Source organism: Hippocampus zosterae, chromosome 14, assembly GCF_025434085.1.
Source record: "Hippocampus zosterae strain Florida chromosome 14, ASM2543408v3, whole genome shotgun sequence".
Classification (NCBI taxonomy): domain Eukaryota; kingdom Metazoa; phylum Chordata; class Actinopteri; order Syngnathiformes; family Syngnathidae; genus Hippocampus; species Hippocampus zosterae.
In genome coordinates this window covers 20,536,318-20,548,997 of record NC_067464.1, presented here as the reverse complement: position 1 = coordinate 20,548,997, position 12,680 = coordinate 20,536,318, and the positions used below count along the sequence as shown (strand labels likewise).

General features: G+C 42.5%; 1 protein-coding gene across 13 annotated transcripts in view; it reads right to left on the bottom strand.

Moving 5' to 3' along the window:
* kiaa1109 (KIAA1109 ortholog) overlaps positions 1-12,680 on the bottom strand; it is a 109,174-nt gene that overhangs the window by 64,475 nt on the left and 32,019 nt on the right. For all 13 annotated transcript variants that reach the window (XM_052085622.1, XM_052085628.1, XM_052085624.1 and 10 more), the window contains 13 exons: positions 12,406-12,656; positions 10,886-11,126; positions 10,247-10,738; positions 9,655-9,928; positions 9,048-9,185; positions 8,865-8,935; positions 6,344-6,517; positions 5,874-5,994; positions 5,584-5,733; positions 3,371-3,498; positions 2,310-2,512; positions 2,024-2,224; positions 1,468-1,679 (listed from right to left, as the gene is read on the bottom strand). In XM_052085622.1, the coding sequence (XP_051941582.1) occupies positions 1,468-1,679; positions 2,024-2,224; positions 2,310-2,512; positions 3,371-3,498; positions 5,584-5,733; positions 5,874-5,994; positions 6,344-6,517; positions 8,865-8,935; positions 9,048-9,185; positions 9,655-9,928; positions 10,247-10,738; positions 10,886-11,126; positions 12,406-12,656 (2,656 nt within the window). The remainder of the gene's footprint in view (positions 1-1,467; positions 1,680-2,023; positions 2,225-2,309; positions 2,513-3,370; positions 3,499-5,583; positions 5,734-5,873; positions 5,995-6,343; positions 6,518-8,864; positions 8,936-9,047; positions 9,186-9,654; positions 9,929-10,246; positions 10,739-10,885; positions 11,127-12,405; positions 12,657-12,680) is intronic.

Below are 12,680 nucleotides of genomic sequence, written 5' to 3'. Positions count from 1 at the left end.
AGAGTGGACCAACATTCCTCCACAGCGATGTGAAAGACTCAATTATCGAAATGCTTGATTTCGGTATTTCTGCCAAGGTTGGCACAATTCATTAGGAGGTTTAAAGGGCAAATACATTTTCACATCGGGTCAGGTAGGTTTGGATTTTTTTGTGCCTTAATAAAGGCATTTTAAAACTCATTTTTTCCCTTGGGTTGTCTCTGCATGTGTGACATTAAAATTGGTTTGATGAACTGAAACCTATGTGTGATAAATATGCTCAGAACACAGAAATCAGGAAGGGGGCAGATACTTTTTCACGGCACAGTATTATTACAAAATCTAAGATTCACAAAACTGTAGCCAACCTCCCTGGATGTGGTCGCAAGAGGAAAATTGAATAAACATGCTGTGAATAAGTGAAAAGTGTAAATATCAGACCTACCTAGCATTGTGTGAAGAAGTAATTGCCTCTGAAATTTAAGAAGTGGTTGGGCCACCTTCATCTGCAACTCCTAACATGAAGTGTTTTCCAACCATTGGTAATTCATTTTTCACATTGTTGTAGAGCTATTTTGGCCCACTCTTCTTTGCAGAATGTTTTACTTCAGAATAATTGTGGGGATAAAGCGGATCAGAAAATGCATGGATGTATAGTAGGCTATAATGCTTCAAATAACTGCATGGGAATGACGTTCTAATAGTCATGTGACAGCCCATGGCCAGTTATGTGGCCGTCGGCGCATAGATATTGATTGATAGAAAATAGGTATTGATCGAGCCTTCACTCTGAGGGGCTGCCGTGTTGAAATGTACACATTATAAAATAACAGATGGAGCTTGTATCGTAGCTGCATGTATGATGTTTGTAATAAACCAATCTGCATCAAAATTGCAACTGAATACAAGTTGAGAGCGAAGTCAAGAGTGGTTGCCATGAATTGCGAGAGAACGGCAAGTCCAAATTCGGGGTAGATATATCGTTCTATCATCTGATTGGATCTGTGATGGGTTATCTTTATTTTCCGAAACAGTAACTTGCGGATGGGCAATCAGCCTCAAAATTCTGATCAGCCCCGTCGTGTCTTGGAGATATGTAGGAACCACAAGAATGTTGTTCTATTTTGGTGAGAGCATATCTGAGCTTGGTATAGTATTGTTGTGACATCAATTGCAACCTTAACTTCAAAAGTGAACAATTTTTTAAAAAATACATAAATAAACAAAGAATCAAACTGGTCAAGTTCACATCACCATAAACTTTGGTGGTGAAGTGGGGGGTACACTAAGTTGTTTCATAACCAGGAGGTAATGGTTGGAGGTTAAGGAATTGTCTAACATATTTATGTCACTCGATGGACAGAAGCTGCAGTAGCACCGGTGTGACTGTAAAAATCACAGGGATCACTCATCTCTAGAAACAATTACGTTGTGACACATCAGAGAACACGACAAAGGTAATTTCCAATTCACATCCTGCTGGTTTACCTGATCATCCGAGTCAGAGTGGCCATTGACATCAGAGGGGGGGCTAAGCATATCACGTGGTAAGTTGTCATCAGACACATCAGTGCTGTAACCACTCCCAGTCTGAGAACCTGTCGACCCATTGGACTTAGGGATTTCTGCTTTCCCACCAGTATCTGAGCAGCCCATCACGCCAAATGTGTTGTAAAGAATGGCTCCTGATTGACGACCACCTATAGGGTTATATACCAGTACTCCAAGTTACACAGGCAATAAAAATATAAATCACGCACACACACACACACACACACACACACACACACACACACACACACACACACACACACACACACACACACACACACACACACACACACACACACACACACACACACACACACACACACACACACACACACACACACACACACACACACACACACACACACACACACACACACACACACACACACACACACACACACACACACACACACACACACACACACACACACACACACACACACACACACACACAAACAACAGTGGGGGTGTTCTGGTTCAAGATTTGGTTTACCTTTGACTGTCAGGTTCTCGATGCCACATTCAAACATGATCCAGCCCCATTTCTCAAGAGAAGTGGCAGAACGATTGAGGTCACCAGAGCTGCCATGAATGTCTGTCTCGTCGACAAGAGCAAATTCCTCAGTTTCGTCAAGGCCAAACAGCACTTTGGACTTCTCAATAGGGATGGCTGTGATGGCACAGGTGCCAATATCTATGGATGTAGGCAAATGAAAAGAAAACAACAGTTCACAAAAAGAGCAACACAGAACTCATTACATTTAAAACCAAATACCAACCTGTGGAGTCAAGGCCTCGAAGCTGACTATGGATACGGTGGATGTTGAGCCTTGCGGCTATTTCTTTGCCTTTCTCAATGCCAGCGTTAGAACGTAATGAGCCAGATGACTGAGGCTGCATCTTAGTGGCAGCAGCATACTTCTCCAACATAACAGAGGGTCGCCCATGTTCTGTGGTGTTGGGGGTTTCTTCAACAATTCCCCTGGTGGGAAAAAAAGAAGTCTCTCTCTCTTTACAAAGCCAATCAAGTTCAGACAACAGAAAGGTATTGAGTTAACAGGGAAAAGTCCCTCTCAGATCAAGATGGCGAGAAAAGACAACTCAGAAAAGTGAGAGCTTGCATTTGCTGCAGCAGTGATTGTCTTCCATATGCGAGTCACCCTGCGCTTCATCTTCATTTTTGTTTGGTAGTACACTTGTTAAGTGTATGTCATTTTGAAGTACAACACATTTACAGTTTAAGATCTGCATTTCAAAAATACATGTTGCTGCCATTTTCTTTTCCAACTAATTAGAATACATTTTAATTAAATATGTCTGTGTTTTATGTTATGTGTAGTTTATTATTTTACTTTATGTTAACTGTTTTGTTAAGCGCTTTGTTACAGCTGTGCTATATAAATCAGCATGTATTGTATTGTATTTTTTTTTTAATGAGTGTGGTAGTAGTGCTGTGTAGTGAAGTGTACTGCCTAAAATTGAGAGACATTTTTACTTTAAGTTACAAAAGTAAAAAAAAAAGTTATACTTTCTCAGTTACAAATTGTAACTGAGAAAGTATAACTTATTTTTTTCTTATTTTGATTCATGTCATATATTAACTGTATCAGTTTGAGATTACAAAATCCTATCACCATCAAGCGTTGCAGAATCAGTGAATTTTATTTAACCTTACCCGTAAAAGTATTTCGCCGAAAATCATTTGTACAAAGTATGATGACAATCTGTTATTGACCTGAATCTTCAGCCCCCAGAAGAGGGTGGGGTGAGGACACACATAGACATGGAAGACAAGAAAAAGGCACACACGCCCACAAACGCTGAATAGTCAAGGCCTCACCTATTCATCCTGAACTGGGTGGCAATCCTGTCAAAGCACAGCGCCACAAGAGACACATGGGTGACACACTTACTGGAGCAGGATGGAAAACCCTCCTCTACCGAAGCCTGAAGGAGACAAAGGTTCACCTAAATGGAAAAAAGAATAATAACACAACAGATGTTAATATAATTCAACAAACGTGATCCTGTACATGTTCTTGCTTGACAAACAATAAAAGCTTACAGTATTTTAATTCTCTCTCTCTCTCTCTCTCTCTCTCTCTCTCTCTCTCTCCCCCCCCCCCTCCGTCCCCGCCGCTCATGTAGCAAACACAACAGAAAAGTATGACAGAGAAAGAGGCAGACGTACGTGAGTGAACAGCGTGACGAGACACAACGATCAGAGAGTCAACAGCGTGGCAAGACACAAGTGATAAATCCACTTGTGCTGTCATTGGTCAACGTCGTGCCAGGAACCAATCACGCGTACAGGCATGTTCAGAACCTCTGGGTCATTCGGCATTTTTTTCTGAATACTGTACTTTGGGGGGAAAAAAGCGATGTACTGGATCCGCGAGAAATGAAGCGCGACATAGTAAGGGATCACTGTATTTTCGTCACTTTGAAATTAATCACCAGAATTTACTTACGATATTGCACACATACGGCAGAGGTAGAATAAACTTGACTGAGATTTGTGTTGTTGTTTGCATATGAATGTATTTTGAGCGGTGAAAAATAGCTGTCAGTTGTCACCAATAACAGCAGAATGTCAATCCAACACTCCCACGCCGACCATAATATAGTTATCCAGAAAAAAAAGTGTGATGTCATTACCACGTGTCTTCACAAGGTGGCACTCACAGCCTACTACTGAAATGTACTGTGTACTCGGACTCGAAAGTTCAATGGGTTTGCTGGAAAATACAATGTTAACATTTCAAAATGTTTATTTACTTAGTTATTTACAGTGTGGGTTACCTTTTATTGGTAACAAACATGAAATCAAATTGATAAATTATTTCACGCTTGTTGCACACACTATTTATTTGGTGTCCGCTTACGTGTGAGTGGACAGAATTTGAATGACGCAAAATTCAGCTCCAGGCACTATGTACTTTGTGAAGCCAATGCTGATTAGCCAATGTTGATTATTTGTTGGTGTCTACCGTGCCTCATAATTAACGCTGTGTAAATCAGTGGTGCCCAACCCCCGAGCTGCGGACCAGTACCGGTCTGTGGGTCATTTAGTATTGGGGCGCACAGAAAGAATAAAGAACTTACATTACTTCCATTTGATTTATTTAGGAATCTGAAAGATGTTTTATTCTGAAAAATTACTGGCTTCTCTGCTACGTCCGTCGACAGTATGTCACTCTTGATGCAGTTCAAGGCATACTTCTCGATCACGTGATAGGTTACCGCTAAAATGAAACCCAGGAGCTAGTAAAATTTGTAAAAAACAAACGTCTTTAGAAAGTTTCTTTGGGAAGGGGAAAAGGCTCAGCTAGGAGACAGAAGAGGAGACTACGACTTCCAAGAAAAAGAAGGCTCAATTTAATAGACAGTATCGGGTGTCCTACTTAAAATACAGATTTAGCTCAACGGGAGATTCCCATGCACCAAGCCCACTCTGCATAATATGCGGCGATGATAAGTAGAATTTTTCATGCACTTTGTATTTGCGGTGCATCTTCTTTTGAAAGCACGATTAAACGACCAGAGAGTGTTGCGATCGGATAGGATGTTCCTCATGTCATGATTTGTGTTTATTATTAATGTTACGAAAATACCATTTTTCATGCATATCATGTTATTTTATTGTCACACTTTAAAGGCCTGTCCCTGAAAATATTGTCTGGGCCAAAAAAGCCAAAAAAGGCCAAAAAAGGTTGGGGACCCCTGGTGTAAATGACAACCACTGTTTACCATTCCAAGTTAGTTTTTTATTTTCAGAATACAGTTTCCACGGAATATCTCGGTATGAAAGTAGCGAAGTTGCTCATTTTTTTGGAGGAGTGCTTCATGCTTGGGGGGGTCGATTTCAAATATGTAGTTTGGTATCCATACAATGACCACCAAACTTTCTCTCTTGTAGTACTGCACAATAAGAAAGACCTTTTTGCTAATTTACATGTAAAATATATTTACTCAGCTGATGACGGTGGTTGCTGTTTATCAGATATTTTACAAAATATTGAACCTCTCATAATTGTTTGTCCTGATGTTTACCTTCGGGATGGAGACATTAGCTTGGAGGCCCTTGATTTTCACATTATCTGGTTTGACAGACAGGTCCGTCTGTCCATGGGAGATATTGAGGGAGCCGTGGGTCGTGCCCTCATTCCTGGAAAGCTTGTGCTCCTGTTTGAATGCTTGGCTCTGCGTTGATACAGATTCACAACAATGAGACTGCATCCAAACTACCCTCATTTTTAAAACTTAGCGGATGAAGAAGCCCTATTTAAAGAAGAGCAATTCGAACCATCGCGATTTCCCCTTTGTACTCTTGTTTTACTTACAGATTCAGTAACTGTAGATTTGCTGATCTGATAAGCCTCATTGAGAACTTTCCCATGCAGGTCATCTAGAATGGCTGCAGGATGACGAATACTGGCAAAGTGGACCATGGACTCGATGTACCTGAAACCAATAAAATACAAACATGGGCTGTAACATGGCCAGATATTTCAAAGCATTTCCTTTCAAAACAATAGAATGATAATACTGGCACCAACAATATTGGTAAAGCAGTCTTTTCAAAGTCTTAACTGCCCCGAATCTTAAATCCAAGTGGAAACACACTGTCAGGAGAGATAGTGGCAACACTTCAGCCTGAGGCAAGATATCTTACATCCATAAACATGATTGTAGTTTTCACACCTAATGAGCAATAAAATATTCACACTGGTGTCCGGAGATGTCTTGCTGCTGACTGGTGACATTTTCATTTTTTTAAAAATTAATAACAGGACGAATGACAGTTTCCTACCTGTCCAGGCATTCAGCCACGAGGGGTGTAAGCACCACATTGATGGGCCCCTTCACCTCCACTATGGCTGTGGTCCTGGTCTGAGCTAAAGGCTGCTCCAGAGACCAGTCATCCGTTGTCGTGTCCTCATCAGTATTCTCCATAGCTCTTTTATCCAGGGGAGTATACGGCGTACTGGAGAAAAATCAAGATATTTGACTAAAAATTCTCTCGCTGTTGCTGGAGACACAGAGACACGGTTGCACAACAGAGCTGCCAGCATATAGAAATTCACTTTCAGAACAATTTATCTAAATCTCTGCATTAAAAAAAAAAAATCACAAAAACATTACAGTGGAACAGTTACAGCATATTAAGTCATAGGATATCAGGAATTCTGCATCCTGTTCAATTGCACAACATAATCATTACTGTAAACCAGTAGTTCTTAACCTGGGTTCGATCGAACCCCAGGGGTTTGGTGAATCGGTCTCAGGTATTCGACGGAGCCTCTGCCATGGAGGTTAAGGCATACTTGACTCAACATGTCAATTAGTTATGACATGCCCGCTTGGTCATCACTGGCTGCAGGGAAATTTAGTTCACTCAGTAATCACCAATCGGTGCAGTGTCTGCTGTGATGCGGACATTGTATCGGTCTGTCGTGGTGAAGAAGGAGCTGAGCCAAAGGGCGAAGCTCTCAATTTACCGGTCGATCTACGTTCCAACCCTCATCTATGGTCACAAGCTATGGGTCGTGACCGAAAGAACGAGATCCCGGATATAAGAGGAGCCAGATGAGGTGGCTTGGGCATCTGATTCGGATGCCTCCTGAGCGCCTCCCTGGTGAGGTGTTCCGGGCATGTCCCACCGGGAGGAAACCCAGAGGAAGATCCAGGACACGGAAGTAGCTAGGGAGAGGGAAGTCTGGGCTTCCCTGCTAAAGCTGTTGCCGCCGCGACCCGGCCCCGGATAAGCGGTAGATGATGGATGGATGGACAGTAATCACCATGTGACTGTCGCAATAGTACATCATACAAAAAAGCCAAAAAACAAAACAATACTTATGCCATGTAATTTTATTTACTTTTTCTGTTTTTCATAAATGTGTTTTTTTAATGTCTTGAATTGGTAAAAAGTCCTATTTTTGTTTTTCACTAATGAAGGGTTCGGTCAGCGTGCATATGAACTGGTTGGGTTTGGTACCCCAAACAAGGTTAAGAAGCACTGTTCTAAACTGTAATGAACGAAATTATGGCTTAAATGATTACGGATTTATTGTATCAACCATGTAATGGTAGACACAGTCGCAGCCTGAATCAACGTAGATAAGGACAAAATAGACAAAGCTAGAAAAAAGCAATATCGCATTGCAGTTTGTGAGGCAAATTTGCAGTTTTTTTTGCCTCACCAAAACCGCCAGGGACAGTCGTACAAAGCTTTGTCGGTGGTCAAGGTAAGTGTGACGCCACTTAGGCTGCACTTGCAAGCAACAAGCTTCGGCTGGCTAATAGTGCGGATAAACACACTGTGGAGCAATCCTCATATCGATGGCGGCGAGTAAGATACTTCTGCAAACTATGATTTTCACAAAAGGATGACGAAGAGAGACAGAGAAGCCATGTTATATATCAACTTCTTTGGAATTTTCTTGGGATTTTGAGGATAATTACTTTTCAACAGAAGTGTTTTCATGGTCAGCCCTCATGGGGCTAAGGAACAACTGTTCCTATCGATAGTGAGATTCTCTGATGGCCTGTTGGAAGGGTACAAAGGGCTTTTCTTTTTCTGGGACTCTAAGTTTTAATAGGTCACATTTGCTGATGCGATGTCTCCTGTCTTTAGTAGTCCACCGAGGCTGTTTTTATTAAATAATTACAATAACAGTTTTTTTAAAAAACTTTTTCCATTAAAGTTTTTTTGGGGGATTTATTTATGTTTTGGTCAAGTATCCCTGTTAGTTTAGATTACTCATTTATTTCTTGAATGTTTTTAAGTTATTGTCAGCATTGGTATTACAGTTTTTTTTTCTGTTGATCTTGGTTCTTGGTGGGTCTTTATAAAATTGCAAAGCTGTGACTCGGAAAAAAGAAATTAGCTCATCAGAGGCTATGGTTTGATGTTTTGAAGAAAAAGTTAGAGAGAGCCGACTTGGATGGTTTGGACATTCCAAAGGAGAGATCAAAGAGAAGATTGATGGATGTAGTGAGGACAGCTGATATGAGGGCCGCCGGTGTAAGGGATGCAAAAGATTGACTTTGATGGAAAAAGATATTACACTGTGGTGACCCTTCATGGGACAAGCGGAAAAGACAAGAAATAGTAGTACTGGTCAGTATCTGAAGCGTATTATTGGCCCGACACGGCACCGGACAGGCCCCGGGGCATCATTACTTTCGGTTGATGGATTATAAAAAATATCCATTAACAATCAGTGTTACGGGTGGTAGGAGTTAGTGCTCAGAGATTTCCCGATTCGCAACATTTGGCAGCTCTGTGCAGATTATTTAAAAATAATAATAATAAATTGTGCCTTAAATACCTGTTGTTATCTCCCATCAGCTGAAGGCCTCTATCTAACAGAGAACTGGCTGAGAGGCCGTGTTTTATCACCTGAAACAGTTGTGTCAGTATTAACATACTGGCCTATAGTGGTTGCTGATGTACATTTTCATTATAATTAATTGAATGTGCTGACTATCCTGATAAGATAATATACAACAACCTTAAAGCTTGGAACAGAGAGCTGGTCAAAGGAGGCTGAGCTTTCTTCACTTGTAGGCGTGTCAAGATCTAAGGGACGGTGTAGAGACGACTTAGAGGTCCTCTTATTTGTGGGCTGCTTGACAGACCAATTGGACACCTTATAGAAGACAAAATAAACAGTGTAAAGAAAAAGGTTAGAATTGGTTCAACTAAATCGGCTATAATAAAGTTGTCTAAATCAGCAGTCCCCAACCTTTTTTCCCCCACGGACCGGTTTAATGTCAGACAATATTTTATAGGTCAATTTCCCCTTCCCCAAAACGTTTTTTTTTTAAAACTCATTTTGCAAGGTCCCGGGTAACCTATCACGTGACCGAGAAGCGCGACGTGACCTGCGTCAAGAGTGGCATACTGTAGACGGATGTAACAGAGAATGCGGTATTTTTTCAAAATAAAACATCTTTCAGATTCCTAAATAATACGGAAATAGCTTAAGTTCCTTATTTTATTTGTGCGGCCCGGTAACCAATGACCCACAGACCGCTGGTCTAAATCGGAATCTGAATGAGCAGTGTAAATCAGTATTTTAAGGTCTGCATGACAATTATACATGATTAACATAACACCTGATAGTGCGCTAGGTAGTTCTGGTAGCACGCCATCACGTGGGGCTGTCTCGTTACTGGGCCAGGCTCTGAGGTCTTTTCAGCCTCCACTGAGCTCTCTTCCTCCATGGCAAGAGCAGATACAAAGGAGGCCTGAGATATGTGGCTTGGCAGAGGCTGGGAAGGCAATGGGGGCAGCATTGGTGGTAGAGGCAGAGGACGAGGCTCAGTGATCAGCTCCCCGTTGAGGACGTAAGTGAGAGGACCTTCAACACTGTGGTAGATGGAGCTCCGACTAAACAAGATGAAAAATATTTCATCAAAATTAATACTAAGTTTGAAAGGTATTCGGTACCATGTATAATTTTTAAAAAATGTATTACTGAATAGTTTCCTTAGACATCAGAGGACATTTCGAGACATTAAATTGATCTCTTTCACGTTACAATACGCAGCTTAGTCACAAGCGACACCCCGATTCGATATTTAACATTATTTGAAGTCTTTCCCTGTTCTAATGTCATATTTGTCTCAGCTTCCTGAAAAGCAAAACTGAAACCAAGGTAAACAAATAGATGGATGATATTGCTTTTAATTACAGGATTGAACTGACCTGTAGTTCTCCATGTAATAAGGCGGTTGGGGTGGTTGCTGCATCTGTTGCCTTCTCCTCTTTTTCCGTCCCGGATAGGTTCCTGGACCCTCATCCGCACTGCTAATCGGCTCAAAGTCTTCAGCGGCAGAGAAGTAAGCTTCGCTGTCAGCCACCGACATGCTGGAGTCGGCTGATCGGTACTGATGGAAGGTGTTGGAATCTGCTGAGGGTGTGAAGGGGAAAGAGCCATAGCTTCGACGCTGACGTGGTGAATCCAGGACGTTCTCGTCACTTCGGGAAACATCACCACTGAACTGAACACCTCCAGACAGCACTGGGGGAGGCCTGTCATTGAAAACAGCAGCTGACAGGCTCTTGGTGCTGCCTAATCGACTAGAGTGCACTGAGGATTGGCGCTTGAGGGGAGAGCACAGGGGTGAACGCACAGAGGTGCGTTCCTGGGAGTTGTTTGGTGAAATGGGCGAGCCCTCTGGAATATCCCGGAAAGTGCTGTCAGAGTGGCACAAGTAAAGAAAGAAAAAAACCAAAATACATTTAGTATGTCAAAGTGGAAATCCACGGCAGGACTAAAATTGATCAACCATGATACCTTTTTAAATGAGTATCACAATCAAAAGCATTCTGAACATTACTCACTCGACAGAACTTTTGCCATTCACAGGGAACATGCGTTGTTCGACGCTTGGCGAGGGACTGTCCCTTTCTCCAGCCAGCAGGGGCAAAGCCGCACTGGAGGAACTATTCTCCTCAGAGGAGGAGGCAGAGCTCTGAGAGCGTTGGGGTACCTGAAGACTAAGGTGCTGCTGACCTCGCCTCTCAGGCACCTCAGGAGGTAGGCAAGGAGAGTGCGTATCTGTTTTCAGTCCAACAGGCCTTCCTGAAAACAACAACATTGATTAGATATAAAGTACATAAACTAGTGAATGGAATTGGCGCTCAGTATAATTTACAAGTCATCAATCGTAAGGGTATACCGGTAATTCAAATGTTTCTGAACAAACCTCCCAATGACAACAGTACCTTCCCCCCAAAATAAAAACAATAAATGCACTACTCCACATTATTATGCAGAACAAAGTGTCGAGGCATTTTATAGGTTAAAAAGAACTGAAAAAATAATTTATTGAATTTGTTGCATTAGTAGGTCATACTCTATGAAATCAAAACTATTTTAATGAAAAACATTGAAACAGGTCAAGTTGTAGGACTTGCTTGACTCTTGACCAAGGTGGATGCTTTTTGCTCTGCTCCTGCTCCGCTTTCCTTATCTCCCTGCTTGCTGACTTTAGGGGTGTTTACACGGCAAGATTTGGTCCGGTGCTACGCCGGGGCTGCCCCAGTAGAGCGTTCACACGTGCAAATTAGCTACGGCGTAGCCCCGGAAAACAGCTTACATCGGACCAAATTTGATCCACCTCAGGGAGGTGGTTTAAAATTTTGCTCCAGAGCAAATGCTCGTTTGCGAAGCAGCACCGATGTAAATTTGCACGTGTGAACGCAACTGGGTTAAATTTGCTCCAGAGCAAATGCTTGTGAAGAGTGGATTACGTACAGCGAGAATGCGTTTCTGTTTGGCGCGTGACCTGTTTGCTTTTCTGAGTGTCAGTGAAGTCATCTTTGACTTAGGTTTTCGGGGGCAGTCACTTTCGAGCAGAAGGCACGGAGACCGAGAAGGAGAAGGACATGCCTGTCCAGTAGTCGCTTGAGTTGTGTATACGTTTTAAAAAGGACCAACACGACAGCTCATTTGTTTTCTGTCGTTTTACTCCGCTGCAGAAACTGCCGTGTGAACGCAAGTGGGGCTGCACCGACGCTGTGCCAGTGCTGACACGCTGAGCAGCTTTGTACGTGTGAACGCTCCACACAATTTGCTGCAGTGCAAAATATATCGCAACAAAATACATCGGTGCAGCGCCGGCGCAAATGTGTGCCGTGTGAACACCCCTTTGGTCAATGTGCTGTCCTAGGTCTCAATTTATTCTATTCCTAGACAAATGACATTTCATTGAATCAGTTCCTGCCCTGCGATTGGCTGGCAACCGATTCAGGGTGTCCCCCGCCTACTGCCCGAAGACAGTTGGGATAGGCTCCAGCACCCCCGCGACCCTAGTGAGGATCAAGCGGCTCGGAAGATGAATGAATGAATCAGTTCCTACCATCCACTTTGGGTGTTTCCTTGGTCATAATCCACTCTCCAGGTTGAAGCAAAGATTGACCATAACACATATCAGGTTCAGTACTAGAAGAAGTGAATGCAGATGAGGAGGACGGAGTAAACTCTTCCAGTTTGAAAAAGTCAAAGCCCATGTTAGTTCCTCCAAAGAACCTGCAGCCTCCAAGGCAGCCACAGCGATTACGGCTGCGCTTGTTTCGAATGCCAACCTCTTCAGGCCACAGGAACCAGAGTCTTAAAAGAAAGATGAGGGAAACA